Raw genomic sequence first — 21976 nt, 5'->3', positions numbered from 1 at the left:
CGACGCTGATTGGTCGTGAGTGCACCGTGTGTACAATAGGTGTTTGTTATACTACGTTTATCAGATGCTATGGAAAGCGTGAAATAGGGGACATTTTGGTGCTCTGTGTGTGGGGAAAGCGTCTCATGTTTAACGGCGTAAATTGTCCAGGATAGAGAGACTTTTCACGGGGCTGTGTTAGCGTTGACTCGCCGTGCTATGGCCGCAGGCGCTGCTGACGCATTTAATGCCATAAACAAAGTTGCCTCTTGACATCCATGACGGCTTCATTTCCTTTTAGCCTCGGCTGGAGTTGTACGGACCGTATGTTGTGTGTTTTGTAGAAACACGTCATTTTTATGTCACGGTTAAAAAAAAATATGGACGGGTGGAGCCCTATCGTTGCAGTAGCTTCAGATAACGAGCCCTCAAGCTCCGAGGGGGAGTACATGGTGGAGCCCGGACACGACGATGGAGCCCGGGAGGCGTCGGACAGGGAGCAGCGGGGCACCGGGGACAGGATGGACGACGGGGGCACTGCTGGTGTCGGTTTTGGGATAAGTGGTATCGGCGAGGGCAAAGTGGTGCTGGGTCGAGTCGGACAGAGAGAAGACAAAGAGCTCAGGTACCTGCACTTGTTGTGGGAGCCGGGGCGAGCGGAGCACGGTGACCCCGGCGGGGGAGCGAGCAGGCTGGGGAAGATGACAGGGAGCAGGGCCAGGCGACACAACAGAGCCGCGCGGAGCCTGGCTCCTCTTGGTAAAGATATTTTTGGTAAGTTTCATGTTTATTCCTTATAATAAAGTGTGTGAGAGAGTTAAGCTCCTTTTTTTGGTACAAACACTGACCCTTTCTGAACAAATAGTCCTCATTAAAGACTGAGTGTTTGGTCAAAATTAATATGTGAAATGTTGTTATGTATGGGTCATGGGTGACCTGGTTATGTTAGAGATGGTTCATACTACCTTTTTATGACTATACTGATACAGATATCATAACTTAACTTTAAATATACCAATACAAACTTCCCTATGGTACAGTCCTTTTACCACTTTGGTTGGGTAACATTTCAATAACTGTACTTCTATATCAAAATAATGAAGTTTCATTATATAGTGTATAATGTACTGTATGTATGTGCTGTGCAAACACAAACAAGCTTTGAGACAAAAAACACAATTGTTATAGATGTTTTTCGTCAAAGGTGTGAAATGATTTTGTGTTTGCTGTTTGCTGATTTTGAAGCACAGTTAACTGGTTTGTTCAACTTTCACTCCGGAGCAACACTTCATTTTGACTAACTGACACTATATCGTAATAATTATCTCTTTAAATTTATTTGAAACATAATGCTCCAACACTGTGTTGGACATATGCAGCCTTCCTTCACGTCCTTGTCACTTCAGAATTAAAACAACTCTCAGGAAGAAAATGAGGAATAAGTTAAGGAAAAACACAATATTGGCAGCAGATAAAGTGTATACCTTAACATGGAATATAAGCCTTTTAAAGTTCTGCGACAGTAAATCTATTTGAATAATAAATAGGATGTGGGAAAGTATGTACAGATAAACAATTAAAGTGAGTCTGTAATTGTGTAATTATGCTGTCAAGCCCACAGGGTTTATAAGGACACAGTTATTAACCTAAGCAGCAGAGACATATTGCACATGGATTATTGTACCAATTATTTTGTTATTGCACAAGTGATGGAAAGTGACAGTTGGCTCGTAGAATTAGTCCATTCCAGTCTATTGGTTCAGAGCGTTGGGGTTTGACGGCAGCTGGCAAATGATTTCCTGTGGTGCTCTGTAGTGCAACATGGTGCAATGAGTCTATCACTGAACCTGCTTCTGTAGTATGCCATCGTTATCCTGGATGCTGCGTAGCTTTGAGTCCAGCGCCACCCCTACAATGTCACCCACCCCTCGGATCAGTTTATTTTTGTGTCTCCTCAGAAAGTAGAGGTGGCTTTGGCCCTTCCTGTAGATAACCTCAGTCCAGTTTATTGTCTGTGTGCACTCCTAGGTTTTTATAATCTATGGTGGATGGTGACAGGGTCACTGCGGCCTTTGTCCTCTTCAACTTCACCACCAGCTCCTATGTTTTTGCCACGTTGAGCTGCAGATTTTTCTGCTCACGCCATGCGACACGATTATCCGCAACAGATCTGTACTCTCAGTCTTATCACCCCTACCGATGCATCCAACTATCGCAGAGTCATCAGGAAATTTCTGCACAGGTGGCAGGACACTGTCCACTGTGGGACTGTGTCGCTCACCACACTGTCAGACTCACACTGCTGGAGGAGAACTGTGAATACTGTGGTCTGCCAGTTGGGATAGTTCACGATCTAGGACACAAGGAGACATTTATCCACATTTATCTCCATTTACCTGATAATTGGAGTTTAATCGGTGTCAATACAGTCAAAGTCAAATTAATGATTATTTTCATAATCGATTAATCTAGTAATCATTAGGTCCATAAAATATTGATCAGTGTTTTTTAAAACCTGGAAATCATGATGTTCTCAAATGTTTTGTCCACAAACCAAAATTATTCAGTCCTAATGATTTCTTTGTTATATGGAGCAAGAAAATATTCACATTTCAGAAGCTGAACAATCACATAACTGGTTTTAATTCTTTAATAGACACACAATTGATTAGCGTGCTTTATAGTTTTGTCAGTGCTGCCTTTTATTTGTTTGTTGACAAAGAGAGTATTGTGACCCATTCATCCAGTCCCGACATTCCATTTACATACCTCTCAATTTAAATGTCTTATCTCCACAGCTGTGAAAAGACTGAGGGATGCAGCGAACAGCAACGACATCGACACAGGTATGAGTATGTTGAGGTATACTGTAAAAATGGCTGTGTACGACAAAGCTTTGCTAATAAAGTTATGCTCCTTTTAGTGAGAAAGCTCCTGCAAGATGACACAGACCCCTGTGTAGCAGACGACAAGGGAAGGACAGCTCTTCATTTCTCTTCCTGCAATGGCAATGAGAGCATTGGTAAGTCAGTTGCAGTGAAGATGTCACCGCAGTTAAGCAGAAAATCACTCATACTGCAGCAGGACACTTAAACGTTGTAGCAGCAGTAATAGTTGTAGTAATCAAGAATAAATACGTCGTTACATTAGTCAATTACTTAATGTATTTATCTTTTTTTTTCTAACTATCTGTTTGTAAACATAGTGCAATTGCTGCTGAGCCACGGCGCTGACCCAAACCAGCGAGACAGTCTGGGAAACACCCCCCTCCACCTGGGTAAGAGCGAAAACTCACCGTGACGTGTAAAACCTGCAGCGCTGTAGTCGTCCATACTCGATTTGAAAATGTACACACTACAGAATGATATGTAGTCATTATTGTGATGTTAATGAATGCAATAAGTGTTTAATACATCATTATTATTAAAAATCATCATTATATGGAAAAATGAAATTAACTGCATTATTCTGTATCCAAAAAACTTTCATTCAGTATTTATTGTGTTTTTTTTTTTTTTTTTACACTGGGGTGATTATTACAACACATCACAACAGTGGCTTTGAGGAAATGTACCTTCGTCCTTACTGACGTCTTGCTACTGCTGCGTCTTCATAACAGTGACCACACAGCATTTCACCTGGCACCATTGGGGGATGCTGAAGTTGTTTGCCACACCTTTTTATTATTTTTTTATGTGTGTTTCTGCAGCGGCCTGCACTAACCATGTGCCTGTCATCACCACATTGCTGAGAGGAGGTGAGGCTTATATTGATCACTTTTCCATTAAATGATGTACACTTTACACTTAACACAAGTCGCTGTTTTCAGATATACAGTATATGTAAAGAAAAAGCACATTTAAGAAATTTAATATGGTACGGGACATCTCCTGTACCTGTACTTGCCGTTTATAACATCCAAAGTTCTTAACCACTCCCCAAAACTATTGTTACCATTTGTCTAACTAAAGTTTATAATTATCAGATTATTTCTGATTAAAATTAGTAAATTTGTAATGGAGTTTTTTTTATCGCTTCTGTGAAGGCGCCCGTGTGGACGCCCTCGACCGCGCAGGCAGGACCCCGCTGCATCTAGCTCGCTCCAAGCTCAACATTCTGCAGGAGGGAGATTCTCGCAGCTTAGAGACCCTGAGAGGGGAAGTCACACAGGTAGAGACTGTGCTGTTATTCTTCCTGTCTTTTCCAATCAGAACAGGATGCTTTGGCACAGATGGATCATGGGGTCGCTTTCTTTTCTAGATTATTCAGATGCTGAGGGAATACTTGAACTTAATGGGCCAGAGTGAAGCTAAAGAGAGGCTGGAGCACATTTCCACACAGCTGCAGCACACACGGACCAAAGAACAGGTGAGATCTGCATGTACTCGAAAACCAAGACTTATGAGGGCTGAACTAAGATGTATTGATATTGTTTCAGTTTGCTTTTTTTTTTAACCAACTTGTAAACATTTGTTTCGCTTCTTTTGTTGCTGTCTTTCCCCAGGTGGATGAAGTGACAGATTTATTGGCCAGTTTTACATCGCTCAGTCTACAGAAACAGAATCTGGGGGATAGATAGAAGATGTTCTACAGAGAGACAACTAAAGCCATGTTCTATTTGCTGCAAGCCTCTGTCTCACAGGCAAACCTGGACCTTGATGCTGTGCTTTTCTGTCCATATTCCAAACAGCGTATTTATTTACCTACTCATTTGAACCCAGATAAGACTTTAGTAAATTATTGCTACCTTGGTTTAAAAAAATACAGTGGCTAGTGCTGTAGTGTAGAAGATAACGTTCTGCTTTTCTGAAAAAGGTTAAAAGAAACCCCCTGAGGACAAAAGACGTTCAGAACAGGAAGCTTGTGCAGCAGAAGCTAATCCTGTACAGTTGGGACCATGGCTTGTGTGTGCTTGTGTGTGTGTGATGTTTTTGAGCTGACAAATTCTCACGTTTCCTGCCATTATTACTCAACTCTCTGATCTTTTTTGAGATATTGATCAGGTTTCACTTTTGTCATTTAGGTTTTCTTTTTTTGCTCTATCTTTGGATCACAATGGCCTTGCATGTCATGTCTGTGTGTGAACCGTAATGTAAAAAAAAATTGATGTGGTTGTTATTGGCAATGGATTCATGTGAATCAATAAATCAGTGTATTTGTCTATATTTGTGAACGATTGTCTTTCATTCAGTGTAACAGTATATCTACCTGTGCCTTTTCTGTACTATATATTCTGTCTATATTATTATTTACTATACTTGTACTTGCAGTGTAACAGGGATACTTTCCCTCGCACTGATTGGCTGCGAGGACTAAGCCCCTCCCCGGTACGGACACGTATTGTTTCGCCTTTAATAAAAGATGGCGACCGGACCCGCGTAAATTGGAGGTTTCATTGAGGTAGTAGTATTGCATAAAATACCTTGTTTTCACCCCCGGGTGTTTGTCAACTGCACATGCTACCGTCTCAGAGACGAAGCGGACATTAGCCGGGTTAAATGCTTGTCTAGCACTTGTTTTTGTCCACTTGAGGCCACCGCGGCCTACTTGTGGGTGAAAGCCTCGGGCTTTCCTTAGCCGTTCACGCCGGCTCCCTGTGGGGTCGCTCGGCGGAAGGCATTCAAGGTTTGGAAATGTCGGGAATGGCAAGCTAATGGGTGAAAGTGGCTGGAGAGGGGGTGTGTTTGTGTATATTTACAAAAGTAGGCGGGAATCTGTTTAGTTATCTTTTTGTACTTTTGGTGAAAGACCTCATCATTATTGTGTTATTACGCGAAATTAGTTTTTCTCCTGAGATGCTTGGAGCGCTCAGAGAAGTACGAGCCAGGGATAGTTGTAGCAGCTGCACATCCATTTAGGTATAGTTACCTATGAAGATGTCTGGGTAACCTTACGAGATGAGAAAATGCACCTGCATACGTTTTCCATGTTGCTGTTAATCTACTCCTATTCTTTGTGTCCAGAATAGATATCGTGATTACTACCATTCTAATTTTCAAAACGTTGACCGGTATTCGATGTTTTCCTCTGTGTTCTCTCTGCAGGTCTTTACTGAGCCTAATGGTGTCAGTGACATCCTGTGACAAGTAAACGTGTTGACAAAGGAGGGACCATGGCATTTGAGGAGATCAAGGGTAAAGAAGGAAAGGATATTTTGTATTTGTCCATGTGGTTTTCTTTCTGTACCTAACGTACTAACGTATCAAATCAATGACTAAAAAAAGTATTGAGTCATTGATTTGATTCCATGATGCACTGCACCTTCAGTGTTCTATTGTGAGTCAAATAGAAATAAACCTAAATGTGGACAAAAACATTTGTTTGTGAATAAAATTGAAATGCTTTATTTTCAAAAACAAAACTAATGCTTCTGCAGTCGAGCTGTAGCCTCTAGCAAGTGAAAAATCAAAATGCAATGTTAAGTGCCTGTGATTGATTACGTGCTGTCACTGCATGGACGCAGAATCATCCATATCACCATGTCACAATGCATCTGAGAAAGCATTTATTTTTAAACATCCATGATAAAATTGCTGCTGATTCACTGACTTGAATCTTGTTTTGCTCAAGAAGAAAAAACGTGTTAAGGGAGAATCTAGTTTTTATTTGGAAATGATGGATTATAATATGGATTGTGTACATTTCAGATGTGGGGATGGAGGGAGACAGGAGCCTTGTAGCTGGTCGTAGCCAGAGAGAGAAGAGGAGGTCGTACAAAGATCTGTTGAGAGAGGAAGAGGAGATCGCTGCTCAGGTCCGAAAGTCTTCCAAGAAACGACCAAAGGTTAGTTTTTACTTGTAGTAAGCGTCTAATCATTCTGTATTACAGTACATCAAACATTGTAATATTTTAGACCTTGTGTGTGACTATGTCGTTGAAGAGTAATTTTGCTATTTCCCATTAGGATTCAGAGCTTTTCATGCTGGGAGGGGATTCTCATAAAAAGAAGAAGAAGCATGGTGATGACCACTATTACAGAGGTGAGTTATTGCTGTGTAGTAGGAATCTTTTCATTCTCAAGAATTGACTATAACTGTGTTTATATGTATGTCCATTCTCTTCTCCGTGTCAGACCATGATGGTTCAGGACCACCTCCACACAAGAAAAAGCACAAGTCTGCAGACCGCTCCCCAACTATGTCTTCCCCTTCATCCTCGCACCCGACAGATACGGCGATGGGCCTCCTGCAGGCCATCACCTCTCCCCTGGCGACAGGTTCTGAACCCAGCCCTCATATGCACAAGAAACCCTCCTACCCTTCCTTCTCCTCACATTCTTCTAAAGACCGCAAACGTGAGAACAGCAGCGGCAGTGGAAGCAAAGGCAACCACTCCTTCTCTCACTCCCGCCCCGCGTCTTCGTCATCATCTTCCTCCAAGAAGCACTCGTCCTCCTCGTCAAAGTCGTCCCTCTTCCACGGAGGAGCTCCCAAAGAGGAGCCGTTGACATTGCGTGAGGCAGACGGGCTGAAGATGAAGCTCATCATGTCGCCAGAGAAAGAGGAAGGAGAATTCCCATTCACGCCTCACTCATCCAAAGGAGGTGTGAAGAAAGAGAAAGACAGAGACAGAGTGCAGCTGTCAAAGTTGCCAAAGAAGAAGCTGCAGCAAAGTCAGGATCCACTGCCTGTGGTGGGGAAAGAAGTGGAAGTGGAAGGTAAGAGAAACCCAGATGAGGCAGTTGTTGTCCAAACATGGTTAACATAGTGATACAATCAAAACACCTCTCTGTTTGCTCACAGGTCATTATGGAGGTGGCCTGGGAGATGATAGTGCGTCGTCTGGTGGCGAGTTGGAGGCAGGAGAGCTAGTTATTGATGATTCCTACACACACCTGTCAAAAAAGAAGAAGAAGAGCAAGAAAAGCAAGAAGAAAAAAGACAAGGAGAAAGACCGAGATAAGGATAAAAGTGGTAAAGACAAGAAGCACAGCAAAGGATCTGGAGGTGAGTTTTTTTCTTTTGTTCTGTGATATCATAACTGATACCGATATACATGTCTTTCCTTTTGCCCAACTGCAGAGGTCATTTAGTCTGTTCTGTAGTGAAATGAACACAATGTTTATCAAACATATGTCGCAGCAGATTTGGATATATAAAGTTTTTATTGTGCAAAATAAAAAAGAATATCTGTGGGGGGTGCTGGAATAGAAGTCAAGGAGAAAGCAGCTTTGTCAGCCTCCTATTTTAGTCATTAGTCATATTGGCGGATCTTGGTGTTTATTAATGAGAAATAATATATTAATTGTTGCATCCCCACTATCAATACCTTCCATTTCTGTCATTTAGGGCTGAAATAATTACTTGATTAATCGAATAGTAATCAATCACTAAGTTAATTGTCAACTACCCAGGTAATTGATTAATCTTTTTATTTTTATTTTTTTCAATAAACATGAATTGTTGTCCTACAAGATATAATAAAGAAATCATTAATACTGAGTCATTTTGGTTTGTGGACAAAACAAGACAATTGAGAGCATCTTACATACGTGTTAGTTGCAGCCCTATTTCCATTTGGCTACAATGGGGAGACCCGGTCATACACAGCAGGATCAGCAAACCCAGGCCTTAGTTTGAGCTGTGGCCATGAAAATGATGCTGAGACATGACTTTCAGTGACAGACAAAGCAACTCTGTTTACATGACTGACAAAAGGAATCTCCCCGCTCCAGCTTATGCAGATCAGATTCTCTGTGGATCAGGTTTAACTTGTAGTTCAGAGGTCAGGCAGTTCAAGAGGCTTCAGAATGCCCAGTACTTTTAAAATCTGCTGCAGTCTGGCCCTGTGACGCCCTGTGTCTGTGTGCGACTGCCAACAAACATTTAGCCATCTCTGTAGTCCCTGTTTGTAATGTTTGATAAAATCTCTGTCATAAAAGGTAAAAAGAACAATTTCTGTGTTTACTTTACTAACCACTCTTTACCGATTAAGATTTGTTGTATTTTGGAAATAGTTGATGAATACTCTCATTGTTATTTTTGCTATTTTTGGGCATGATAACTGCAACATGAAATGTTTTATACTGCCACTTAGGAATGGAAGGTTTTAGCCAAGGTAAATCCAGTAATGTGTCAATGTGTGGCAGCACCTGCTATCTGTGTGTTTTTTTTCTTGCTAAATCCAGGGAGAACGATCATACTGATCCATTATGTCAGTGTTTCATATCGAGTTTAAATGTCTGTATTTGTGTCTGATTTATTTCAGATTCATCAAAGAGCCACAGCCACTCCCATCCTACTGTCACTCACAGTGCTGTTGGTCCCATGTATGCCATGGGCACACCCATCCCTCCACAGCACCACCAAGCTAGTGAGGGTACAACAGAGAAAAAGAAGAAAAAAGAAGATAAAGATAAGGAAAAGCATGAAAAGGATAAAGATAAGGTAAGACAGGAGGTAAAACTTCTTATAGTAATTCAGTTGCCGTCAGACTAACAACTATCAAAAGCCCTTTTATTCTCCCTTAACTGTGTTTTTAACGCCCCTTAAACTTATATTTTTCTTACTTTATTTTGAGAAGTGCTGTATAATAATAAGTAAGGTATTATATCAATAATTTGTTTTCTTGTTTCTGCATTTAGCCCAAGAAGAAAGTCACAACAGCATATCAGGTCTTTTGTAAGGAGTACAGGGTCAACATAAATGCAGAACAGCCTGGACTAGGTAGGTCCATGAGTTACTCTCATGTAATTACAGATTATAGTCATAAGTAGATTGTCCTTTGAAATGAAGAAACACGAAAACAAACCATCTAAAATTGTTTGTCTGATCTACAGTCTTTGGTGAGCTAAGCAAAAAATTGGCAGAGGTGTGGAAGGCGATGCCCGAGAAGGACAAACTCGTAAGTTTGACCTCCTTCATTGTTAATCTGGTAAACGCCAGATAGATGAGCGTGTACTGTATATGTTTGCTTATATAATTGTATAATGTTCCGTGTATTTCTCTGTGCAGGTTTGGAGGCAGAAAGCTCAGTATCTGCAGCACAAACAGAACAAAGCTGAGGCCACGACTATCAAACACAAGACTTCCAGTGATAGCAAAAGCAAAGGTATTTGTAACCCAGTGTTATTGACATCATGTTTTTGTCCCTTTCCCTATTTCTTTTGTCGTTAAACCGTGTCGTGTCAATGAAGTTGTAGGAGCAGGAACGGCAATGGTGTCGCCAAACAAAGCCGCTGGCGCGATCTCCCTGTCGCCCGCACGGATCCCAGACGTTGATCCCATCGATGCAGCCGCTCACCTGCAGCTACTTGGAGAGTCTTTGTCCCTGATTGGACATCGACTACAGGAAACAGAGGTAGCATTTTCACTTTAAGCCTGATGTACAGATATGTCGTAACTATGCAGTGGATTAACTTGTGTGTGTTTGTGTTAGGGGATGGTTGCTGTGTCTGGGAGCCTGTCTGTACTTCTGGACTCCATCTTGTGTGCACTGGGGCCCCTGACGTGTCTCACAGCACAGATACCGCAGTTAAATGGATGTCCTCGAACCGTCCTGGTAAAAATATTGACATTTGTAATTACATTAATATAAATAATTTGTCTGTTTTCAGCTTTGCAACCTCTACACTTTGGCTTAATCCCATGTCTCATTTTTATCCCTGGATTTGAGTCATGTTTTAAATCTACTACGATGTTACAATACAATACAATACAATTCTACAGTGTGAAATGGCATCATGTGACATGTTTTTCCTGTAGATTTACATATGGCTGGACTATATATAGTCGGTATATTGTCGTCCTTCCTCGTGCAAAATCGATATGCCAGGGCAAACAGCGATATTTTAATTAAGAAATTCAGGTGTTTTAAAGTAAACAGTCGCTGCAAGTTTCACTCACCAGTCATCGCTACTTGATGTCTCCTCACGGCGGCTAATAGTGGACCAAGTAATGCTCTGTCCAATAGACGGTTTTGTTTAGCATATTTATAAAACGTGCTAAACAATGTTAGTTTCTTTGAATTGGGTTAATCTGTGAAAAAATCTCTGTTAAAGTGATGTCTTTTGAAGGACTAGTTAGCAGTTCACCCTATGCCTACATGTCAATGTGCAAAATGGCTAAGTAGCAGAGGCAAGGGGTGAAATGGGATTAGATAGATTTGGTAGTAATTACTGTATGTACATCACTTATCTAACAAAGTTCTCTTTTTATACCAGTCAAATACGTTGGATAACATCGCCTACATCATGCCTGGACTGTGAGTGAAAGGAAGCTGATCAGTGTGGGGGGGATTTGTGAGCAGACGTGACTGGAATGGCTCCCCTGGACTTTATATTTTAAGCCACTGCCTGGCTCCGGAAAACTTTCTAGTGTCAACCTGTTTTTAAAGTGTATTTTTAAAAAGAAAAACAACCTCATTCTCTTAATTTTCTAATTGTCATATTTTTTTAAAGGAAACCTTTTACCGGACATGCTAATCTTTGTCGGCATGTCGACTTAGTTTTACTGTTACTGTACAGTGGATTGTTGTATGGATGGTCGTATGATTTGTTCAGCTGTTAAATGACTGTTGTCCTGTACGTCTGCATATTGGATTTTATACTGAAAAATACAGACACACATTTAAGTTGATCCATTGTGCTCATTATGAACATAATATATTTAACACCTGATATTGTTTTTCGTGTATTATGTAAAAAGATAAGTGCTGTCATGTATCGATTGTTTTTATAGATTTGATATTTTACCATGCACACAGCATTTGAGAGTCCGTCTGTACTGTAGAATTTCAAAAGTGCTAGAAAAACACCTATAGGTGCTACCTTGTCATCGAGAGCTGTCCAAACGGTTCACTGTTACAGTGGCGACATTAAAATACGATCTGTTCAGCTTTGATGTAGCTTCTGCTCTTTTAATTAGCTGCAGTCATGGTCCACTTTGATGCAGGCAGGAAGAATGAATCTGATTCTACTGTTGTCCAGAGGATTAAAAGGTTTAATGTGTAAGAATTAGTAACGAGACAGCAGATCATAACAAACGCCCTCCCTTTCTCAACTACAGTGACTGTTTTTTGTCTGTATTTTAAGCTTTTGCTTTAAAACTTGCTGGTTTGTCTCTTCTGGTTTCTTTAGAGAAATGGCAGCACAAGATGGCAACATCTGTAAAGCAAGGCCACATCATTTTCGTTTGGTTATTGTGATGTATTGTGGTTAGGACTCTTGCCTTTGCATGGAGTTTGCATGTTCTCCCTGTGTGTGCGTGTGTTTTCTCTGGGTTTCCTCCCACAGTCCAAACACATGCAGATTTGGGGATTAGGTCAATTGGACACTCTTGATTGACCGCATGTGTGAGTGTGAGTGTGAGTATGAGAGTAGATGGTTGTTTGTCTCTATGTGGCCCTGTGATGGACTGGCGAACTGTTCCGGATGGCCCCGCAATGTGGAGGATTAAGTGGTAGAAGATGGATGGATAGATATTGTGAGAGCCACCATCCCTGACCAAACATGACCATTTTGAACAACATGGTCAACCTGTCAATAACTTACCACAGTATATATACTGAAACGGTTCAATTAGAAATGTTTTGTTTGTAAACGTCTAGATAAGGTTCTCCAACTGTCATATCTGTGAAAATACCACTGGGCTGAAGTGATAAGAGAGAGGGTTGAGAAGACTTGCTTTGTCTGGAGCTTTAGTGTGTGTCTGCGTGTGTTAAGGTAAGACGACTTTTTCTGGTATGAACAGATGTTTCAGGATTAGTAGTTTTCATAGATACTAAAGCCTGGTCTTAGTGAAGCAGAACTCTTTCTGGTTAATGTCAGTGATAAGTGAATTGTGCTTATTGTTTATGATTAAGGTTAGGGATGATATCTTTAATAAGATGTCTGAATAGAAGTGACCTTTGTTGACTTGATTTTGCCTTTGGTTAGGTGTGTGTGCGTGTGTGCAGACCTCAGTCGACAGTTGTGTATATAAAAGGGCAGGACTGAGTCAGGCTGCAGGAACCAGGAAGTGCGTTCATCTCTGACTCCACAGCAAACTCGACAGTGAACAGGAGCAGCAAACATGTCAGCAGCAGCAGCAGCAGCAGCAGCTCCTCCTCAGTCAGGTAACTGACATTTCTTATGTTGCTTTTGAAAACGCCGTGTCTGACACACAGTGAGGGTGAAGTGAGAGGGTGCGGTTTCCCGCTGCGTGCTTCCTCTCTGTGTGTGTGTGTGTGTGGAGGGGCGCTGTCACGTCACAGAAGCTCTGTTCACCACTAGATATTACGTGTATTCGTATTTCATGTCATGTTGTTATAAGACTGTTTTATGTGCTCTCTCTAACTTATATACACACATGTACACTCAGCGTTACATGTAAACAAAGAGCAGCTAACACGTTGTCATTCTGTGTACCACCTCCTCCTCCTCCTCCTCCTGTGGTTCTCTCTCTCGTCCTGCTCGCAGAGCTGAGGCTGGTGGTGCTGGGTCGAGCCGGAGCAGGAAAGAGCTCAGCTGCCAGCACCATCCTGCGCCTGGAAGACCCAGAGCAGGGCACAGATACAGCTGTGAAACACAGAGGAGAGGCTGCAGGCAGACAGGTGGGACATTCGTGGACATAATGCATTCCCTAGCCCCTTACCCTAACCTAAACAACCAAGTGCCCAACCCTGACCTTAACCTAATTCTAACCCTAAAACAAGGTCTTAACCCTGAAAAAAGGCCTGTCAGAATGTGAGGACCAGCCAAAATGTCCTCAATTCCTTATGTATATTTATTTTTTATTCCTCCTAAAGATACCCATACAGGAACACACACACAGAAACAAGACATTTTTAAGTTTTAAGCTTGACCAAAATGTGTTAAAAGTGTTGAGTGAAGTGACAATAATACGGCTAATTCAACAACTATTTTCATAATCGATTAAGTGAGTGATTTATGTTGTAAAATGGGAGTATTATTATTTTTTTTTATCACCTTTGGCAATAATCCATTTTAAGGTCAAAAGAACTTGTTAATTTGTATCAATAAGTTTAAAAAAACAACAAAAAACAACCCTAAAATGAATGAAAGATAGCACATTTACACATCAGTTTGCATCTCATTCTTGTGCATACTCTATACATTATTTCCCATGTAACTGCTGCCACCTCTCTGCAGGTTGTCATAGTCTCTGGTCCGGCCTGGTTCGGCTCTGCCTGTGACCCAGAGGAAAGAAGAAAACACATCTCCTCCGTTATCGCCTTATCCAGCCCGGGACCACATGCCTTCCTGCTCTGTGTCCCTGTGAACCAGCCAATCGATGGAGAGGACAAGGCTCTGGATGTCCTCACAGCGCTGTTTGGCTCAGCTGCTGTCGCCAGAAACACCATCGTGCTCTTCACCCACACGGAGGAGCTGGAGGAGGATGAGAATCTGGACGAATACCTCGTCACGTGGCGCAAAGACCTCCAGGAGCTGGTGGAACGATGTGGCGGCCGCTACCACACCCTGGAGACTCGAGGTAGAGAACCAGAGGAGGGGAAAGCCGTGGAGGAGCTGCTGCAGAAGGTTGAGCAGGTAGTTGAGGACAGTGAGACACAACACTTGATCTGCCCTCTGTACCAAGAAGCTGAGGAAAGAGTGAGAGAGAGGCAGGTGGAGGTGGTGAGACAGAGGAGAGCCGATAAGGAGGTGTCTCCCACAGACACAGAGCAAGAGGAAAATATCACAGAAGAGGAAATGGAAGCAGCCCGGGATGAAGCAGAGAGGAGCGTAGGTGATCTGAATGTGGATGTAGAGGATATTTTCCCTCCCACAAGTGTCTCACCTTCCTCCACAGCCCCCTCTTTTCTCTGGGGTCTGTGGGTGAAGCTGACAGGCTGGTTGAGGGCGCTGCCTAAGATGGTGAGAAGGGAGGCCCTGTTTGGAGCCCTGGTTGGCCTGTTTGTGGGGGGGCCAATCGGGGGCATGGTGGGGGCCACCGTAGGGTCAGTGGCTACTGAGGTGAGCAGAAGAAAAACACAGAAAACTAAATAAGACATGATTTAACTTTCCTTAAAGTCATTTCACTGTCAAACACAGACTCGCCACTCGTCAAAGAGGGTATTTATTTACGCTCAAACCACTGAACACCTGCTCTTATTTTATATTTAAAAAGTTATTCAAGCAAAACTATACATTTGCTTTGGCCACTGAGGTGTGGATGGACAGGGAGAACTTGTTTTGCACGTCTTAATTTATATTTGAGTGCGGTGACTCATTACTCACATACACAGCTCACGTCTGCTCACCTTAGCACAGGTAAAACTGTCCAATCCATGTACATTCACGTTCTTTAATGTCAGCCTCACACCTGCTGCTCATTACCTGTAGAATGTGCTTATAACCACGTCCTTGGCTAATGCGCCACCCAGTGGTCAAACAAAAAGATGCACATACGTGCACGTATTCATTTTAAATGAAAGATTAAAACCGTAAAACTAAATTTCTATTATAGCGCTAACATAACCACTCTCTTTGCTTTATTAACTAGAGCGATAGCTTTTTTACACACGTTGTCAGAGACCGTTTCAGTTTCCCAGAACTCTAAACACTAAAACAAAATTTTACTATTTTGTCAAATCTCTACAAATGTTCCACTCCGTGTGTTCTCGTCTCAAAACAGATTCCTTCGACTAAAACAACAAACACACAGCTATGACATGCTAATATCTCGCAGAGCGTCACATAAACAGCAGTGTGATCAATTCAAAACATGATCGCCATCAGTATTCGTGTGGCTTCTTAAGTCCATGTTATATTATATTCAAATGCAGACAAATGTGTAGTGTTTTTTTGTCCCAAAGTAGTATTTACAGGTCCACATGTACACGCTACACAAGTATGACCTATTTGACATAGTATGGAGCAAAACCCAGTGAAGAAAATCAGTGCACAAGCACTAAAAGATAAGAAAATAACTTTGCACAGGTGCATCATGGGTGATTCTAACTGGTTATCAAGGTGTTGCTTTTTTTGAGGTCAGTGCTTCCATTTCCATTCTTGTGGGTTTTGTAATGGCTTGTTTATTGAATGAGACAAATGTGTGGGTTGCCAGGTTTGAATAATCCCTTCGACTTTAATTTAATCTGTCTTTCCACTTTGCGTAGTAATTTATATTGACAGCCCCTCCCACCAGATGGACAGACGTGTATGGTTTGTTCACACCAGATTCTCCATCTCTGAGTTGCTCCGCCCATATTGACACGTGTTTTACTGCGTTTATTTTGTAGATTCTTTTTCAGGTTGCTTTGCAGCATAGACACTTGTTGCCAGTCCTGGATTGGTCTCTTTTCCTTGTATGTGCAGATTTCCACAAAGACTGGAAACAAAACCTTGAGGAGGACTAGTTCTCTCTCTTTTAGATTACTTGATTTATAGGCTGAACGATTGATTAATTGCATCTATATTATTATTTTTTTTTTACTCCATCTTTAAGTGTAAGGTGCTGGAAAAAAAAAAAAGGAAACATAATAATGTGTTTGTGGAAGTTAAGGCTCTGGGGTTTGTGACTATGACTAATGCCTATAATTACCCTCAAATTACACACAATCATTTTGTCCATTGTCAGCACAGAACAATTATTTATGGTAACTATTAATAATATATGCTATATGTGCTTATAGTATTTACTGTAAATAATCCAATCCAGATGTATTTCTATAGCACATTTAAAAACAACCGTGTTGATATAAGTGTTAACATAAAATATAAAACTGTTAGGACTACTCCATTACAAACTCAGTTGGACGTAGCGGGGCCAGACATTTTTTTACTGCAGGTGATGACAAATTTAAAATGTACATCAAAAAGTGCATTAAAAGAAAAATAAAAGAACTGAGTAATACAATTAGTAATTTCTGGTGGAACCACAGGCTGGGCCACTAAGAAGCTGGTTATGGTTGGTTATCATTTGAATAGACTGGCTGTAAACTGTTGTTCCTACCTGGCAACTAAGTAGTCCTCATGATTCATTGATTAGCATTTAATCAATACATAATCCGTTTTTATTGTCGATTGGTGACAACACATATTTAGCGAGTAAGTATTGGTGATAGTTAACAACACTAACAGTTGAACAATCAAAGCCATGGAACATCCACAAGGTGGAGACATTGACCTTGCTGTTGGAGAAGTTGAAATGTTTGAGGTGAACTTAGAGATGCATGTTTCCTGCTTACCGAGCAAATAAACGCTGCTGTTAAGAACATCTCACGGTCGTGTTGCTTTCCTCACTGATTTGAATAAGTCTGAGTAAAGGTTTATGGGATATATCGCGGACGCATATCAGTGGCAAACCTGAAGCGTGAGGTCATGTGCACTCTTTCTGTGAGCTGACATCATGAAGTGGAGCTGGAGACTGAAGTGAGAGGCTATAGATAACTGTGGTGAGAGGCAGGGAGCTCAGGATTCATGCTGCATAAACTCAGCCGAGCATAACGCAGCAGACTCTTTACACACTGGCAGGTTATGGCTTTGACATTGATATAATTGATACTCTGCTAAAACCGTCAGTCATAACCCATCCTTACATCTCTCTCTCTCCCAAACTGCTGCTGCCTCAGGAACAGCTAGGCGTTTCCGAATGTGGGTGGTCCGGCTGGGGTGGGAGAGTGAGTGAGTGAGAGAGTAAGAGAGGGAGGGAGAGAGAGAGAGAGAGAGAGAGTTAAGCCAGCTCTCATGTTTCCCAAAAGGAGAAGGGAGGGAGGGAAAGACACCAAAAAGAGAGAGTGGTGAGAGAGTGAGTGAGAAGCAGTGAATGTAAGGGAGAAAGAGAGAGCGAGAGTCAAAGGCAGAGAACAAGCTCTGGGTCTACATCTGCCTTCCAGATGTGGCCTCCACGGTTGTCTCAAACAGGGGGGAAAAAGGGTTTTAAAAGTAAAGGAAAATTGGTGCTAAACAGTTTTTTATTGTCAGGGATTACACATACAGTATGTGGACTACAGTATACAGCACCAGCTTAAGCATCCACCAGCCAGGTTACGCTGCCCCCTTTTCCTCTTTATGAGGCTCCAATGAAACGACATACCAGACCCCTTGAGGTTAATGTATATGAGAGAACACCTGTCTAAATATTATGCAGTCTTACTGAATACACACTGCGGATAAGAGAGAGAAAGCAGGGGTAGAGTTGGCATTATGAAGAAAAATTCATTACATTTTTTTCTCCTTTTTGATGGAAATGTATTTCTTGTGAAAGATTAAACGCAAAAAAAAAAACGGATCCCAGATCAAAAGCAGCACAAATCAAGGCCAGAGTGTGAGTGGCCAATATCAGCTCTGGAAGAAGAAACCTCACCAGGTCAAAGAGAGAGAGGGAAAGAAGAAGTAAGAGAGAAAGGGGGATGCAGAGTTGATTTGTGCCTGTGTGTATAAGCAAAGCCAAAATCTGAACAAACATGTGAGGGAATCACCAGTGAGCCATCATTAACACACAGGCTGTAACTTCTGCTCCTCTCCCTCAGAGCAGAGATGTTGATCTAAGGGCCTTTGTGGTCCCCTGTCGGACTTAGGGGGAGGTTGTGGGGTGGGAGGGCAGTCCGCTCTGAGATGTGGACACATCACCGCAATATTTTTCTGTTATCATCGCACCCTGCGGCCTGGAAAAGACAGCAAACCAAAGTCAAAATATACAAGATGACACAGTTTTTTCCCCGACAGCACTGCCGCTTTTCACCGCCATCACACTTCATCATTAAGTGCACACAGTTTTTGCCTTTTTTTTTAATTTATTTTTTTAAAACCTTTTTTTGCCTTTGTGGTAACTGACCATAATAGTTTTATTCAATAATTAACATTTGATCGTTTAAACTGCATACAGTAATGATGCATTTGAAAAAAAAAAGGCCTGGATGAATTAAATAAAAATAATAGACTGGCACAAAGCTATAAAAAATTAATGAAAAAAAATTAAAGAGCAGATTTTATTTTAAATAATGAAATATTTATTTAAAAACTAAATATGACTTAATTTTGAAATAAAATATATAATGTAAACTAAAGCAGTATATATCACGTATATATATGTATATATGTCTCACATATTTTGTAAAGAAATAAAATAAATCATGGACAAAAGAATTAGATAGAAGAGAGAAAAAGTTTATAATAACAAACAGAGACCGTAAATCAAATGTATAAACTTGAACCCAGCAATTCAACTGGACTTTTCTTAACAGTGTTACCTCAGGCAGCAAATCCCAGGCCTGTGTGTGTGTGTGTGTGTGTGTATGCATGCATGCATGCGTGTGTGTGTGTGTGTGCATGCCTGTGTGTGTGTATGTGTGTGTGAGACAGCGGTGTCCAACAGCCTGCTCTTTCCTTCTCTCTCTCTCTCTCTCTGCTTGTGCTCACTGTGAGCCCTCTCATCTTTTTCCCATTAGTGCTGTTTTCGTGTTCTTTCCTAGCGTGAGTGTGTGGCTGCAATTGTTTATGAACCAGTGCTAGCCCCATCTTACTCTGTGTGTGTATGTGTGTGTGTGAGAGAGAGAGGATTCAGGAATGAATGGATAAAAAAAAAATTATCTATGTATTAAATGTTTAATATGCCCTAAATGTCATTTTTTTTAGAAAGGCTATGGAATGTAGCCTCTTTATGTTATTGTTAACACTTGAATATGAGCTATAGAATTCCCCACAGCTCCAAACCCAAGTATCCACCCATCACTATCACATCTCAAATGTGTTTGTGACTTTATTTTTAACTGGATTATTCAGTGACATCATTATATGTATCATAAAACCACAGTGACTATATGGGTTCATTCCTCAAATAGCAGCAGCTGCTGACTCTTCACCTACAACATTTTTACGGATTGTGCTGTTTATTTCATTAAAAGTTTAAGGTGATTCTTGTTTTTTTAAAGAAACATGTCCTGACAAGTGGTGAAGTGCTGAGGGAAGAAGAGGATGAAGAAGATGATGAAGAAGAGAAATGAGAGGTAAGGCAGTAATACAAAATTACAGTCCACCACTGCCAGTCATAATCCAACCAACCATTACATTGTATATATATGCAGTCCGTTGCTGAAGAAGTATTTCTATAAATACTTAGGGGTAAAATGTTTTGTCTTCCTGAACCCACAAAGACAGAGGTGTGTGTATTATCTAAATACTTTGTTACTGTACTTATTAGTACAATATTCACATATCTGGCAGCTGTTACTTTTACTCCACTACATTTCATCTAACTATCTTTGTTACTCGTTACTACCAAGTAAAAATCAGAAGAAGAAGAGTTGGTAATGGTCCAGTCTTTAATTTACACTATAGTTTTGCCATTCACACACTTCAACATGGGGTTAAGTGTCTTGCTCAAGGACACATATAGACTCACAGAGGTAGGATTTGAACCCCATACCTTCCAGTTGGAAGACAACTCACCCTACCACTGTGCTACCATGGCTCAATCCTTACTCCTCACTTTTTTAAATACTTTTACTTCTAAAACTTTAGTACATTTTATATCAGAAAATAACATTGGATACTTAAGTAAATGTCATATACTTTAAGACTTTTACTTAAGTAATATTATATGAAAAAAAAAGTGACTTCAACTTCTACCAAAGTCATTTTCTGGTAACATACTTCCCTTTAAGTAACTTTATACAAGGCTGGTATAATCAGTCACAGATCACACACTGAAGCACGTGAAGCTGCGCTCGTCCATAATCTGTCCACAAGATATCTCCACCACATGGAGGAAAGAAGGTGTCAGGACAGACGAGGAAAAATAAAAAATACAACCGGAAAGAAGCCGCCAGACAACATGAGTACAAAGATCACACACAGCTGCTGCAGATATGTCTCTGGTGGACACACATGCACCAGCAGCTGAGAGTCGAGACATGACTGCAGTGGAAGAGTCTCCTCATGCTGGGTCAATCTGACCTGAGGCCTGTCCTCATGCGATGGAGGACGTCCTGTCACGGACTGGGACAACAGAGGAGGAGGAGGAGGAGGAGGAGTGATGCTGTGTGGTCTGGTTCAGATTTACACGCCGTTCCCTCATCTGTTTGTCTAAAGGGAATTCCAAATATGGCCACCACATTTGTGTCATTTATTTTCATTCTTACAACCTGAACATGCGTTTGGTCACTTAACGGGAATCTGGAGTGTTTGGAATCGGGATTGCATTTACTGATGGACATTTTTAACATAGTGTGTGGTTGCCAGAGTTTCCCAAACCACGTAAACGAAGAGCTGTACTTTATACCCGCTGTTCCACTGTGTTCGTACACGTCCACACAGATAAACTCTTTTTTATCTTTATGAACATCAAACCTATTTCATTCATTGTCACATGTCAACAGCAACAGGCAGAGGTTGAAAGTTAAAATACAGCAGCAGTAGAAGCGATGACGAGGCAACAATAACGAGCTGTAATAACATAATTTACGCTAAATATTTCCTTCAGCAATGTGAATGAGTGTGTACGTGAGAGATAGAGAGGGTTAGGTAAACTTGGCTGAAGCTCACTCTTCCTTCCTTCTTTTAACGTAATTCTACTGCAGACCCTCATTTTTCTTCTTTCCAGGTTGAGACGTTTTTGAGAAGGATAGAGACACTTTTCAGCTTTGAAATGATCATTGCCCGTGTGGACCTTTTGCGCAGACCCTGGTATACTTGCGCATGAGAGTCCTGTATTATCCCACTTCACCATCAGGTGGCGGTACAAGTCTGGACGCACGGAATTGGACACATTCCAACCAAAGAAGAAGAGAGCGATGCTACAGCTCCCTCAGACACGTCTGGTTCGACAGTTTCACAGCTGAAAGGTCCGTTGGTCAGAGAAGTCGGGGTGTCAGCCGGTTCAAGGGTCGGAAGTCTTCTGTTGTCGAAATGTTTTTTTGTAAACGATTCCAAAATTTTTTGTAGGCGGTTCTAAAATTTGGGCAGCGTGCATGGAAGTATTCCCAGACAGGGAATCAAACTGGCACCTTTTTGCTGTGAAGCAACAGTGGTAACCACTGTTCCATCATGCTGTTACTTTGCTAAAAAAGATTTATATGACGATGGTCATCGTATGATGTAATGCAATAGATTTG

At 41.3% G+C, this 21976-nt stretch overlaps 3 protein-coding genes across 6 annotated transcripts; all 3 read left to right on the top strand.

The window, feature by feature from the left end:
* Positions 1 to 34: 34 nt before the first annotated feature.
* Positions 35 to 5142, top strand: ankrd54 (ankyrin repeat domain 54). The gene is made up of 8 exons (XM_044034496.1): positions 35 to 753; positions 2778 to 2825; positions 2903 to 3001; positions 3185 to 3256; positions 3689 to 3736; positions 4025 to 4149; positions 4240 to 4347; positions 4484 to 5142. The coding sequence occupies exons 1-8, from the start codon at positions 339 to 341 to the stop codon at positions 4556 to 4558; spliced, it is 990 nt and encodes a 329-aa protein (XP_043890431.1). The 5' UTR covers positions 35 to 338; the 3' UTR covers positions 4559 to 5142.
* Positions 5143 to 5266: 124 nt separating this feature from the next.
* Positions 5267 to 11813, top strand: hmgxb4a (HMG box domain containing 4a). Of its 3 annotated transcripts, none has more exons than XM_044034494.1 (13): positions 5267 to 5379; positions 6024 to 6113; positions 6627 to 6763; positions 6885 to 6960; positions 7053 to 7637; positions 7723 to 7926; positions 9188 to 9366; positions 9564 to 9645; positions 9759 to 9823; positions 9934 to 10030; positions 10116 to 10279; positions 10358 to 10480; positions 11142 to 11813. In XM_044034494.1, exons 2-13 carry the CDS (start codon positions 6092 to 6094, stop codon positions 11184 to 11186), a joined length of 1779 nt encoding a protein of 592 aa, XP_043890429.1. In that variant the 5' UTR covers positions 5267 to 5379; positions 6024 to 6091; the 3' UTR covers positions 11187 to 11813. The 3 variants fall into 3 exon arrangements, with proteins under 3 accessions (XP_043890429.1, XP_043890427.1, XP_043890428.1); XM_044034492.1 differs by having other exon boundaries at positions 6024 to 6122; XM_044034493.1 differs by having other exon boundaries at positions 5267 to 5382; positions 6024 to 6122.
* Positions 11814 to 12382: 569 nt separating this feature from the next.
* Positions 12383 to 17139, top strand: si:dkeyp-69e1.8 (uncharacterized protein LOC100001340 homolog). 2 transcript variants are annotated; one of them, XM_044035078.1, is made up of 4 exons: positions 12383 to 12641; positions 12855 to 13033; positions 13377 to 13510; positions 14070 to 17139. In XM_044035078.1, the coding sequence occupies exons 2-4, from the start codon at positions 12991 to 12993 to the stop codon at positions 14925 to 14927; spliced, it is 1035 nt and encodes a 344-aa protein (XP_043891013.1). In that variant the 5' UTR covers positions 12383 to 12641; positions 12855 to 12990; the 3' UTR covers positions 14928 to 17139. The 2 variants fall into 2 exon arrangements, with proteins under 2 accessions (XP_043891013.1, XP_043891012.1); XM_044035077.1 differs by having other exon boundaries at positions 12383 to 13033.
* Positions 17140 to 21976: the final 4837 nt, after the last annotated feature.

Source organism: Solea senegalensis, linkage group LG9 (assembly GCF_019176455.1).
Source record: "Solea senegalensis isolate Sse05_10M linkage group LG9, IFAPA_SoseM_1, whole genome shotgun sequence".
Taxonomy (NCBI): domain Eukaryota; kingdom Metazoa; phylum Chordata; class Actinopteri; order Pleuronectiformes; family Soleidae; genus Solea; species Solea senegalensis.
Note: the sequence above shows the minus strand (reverse complement) of the source record. Positions and strands in the feature narration are given on the sequence as shown.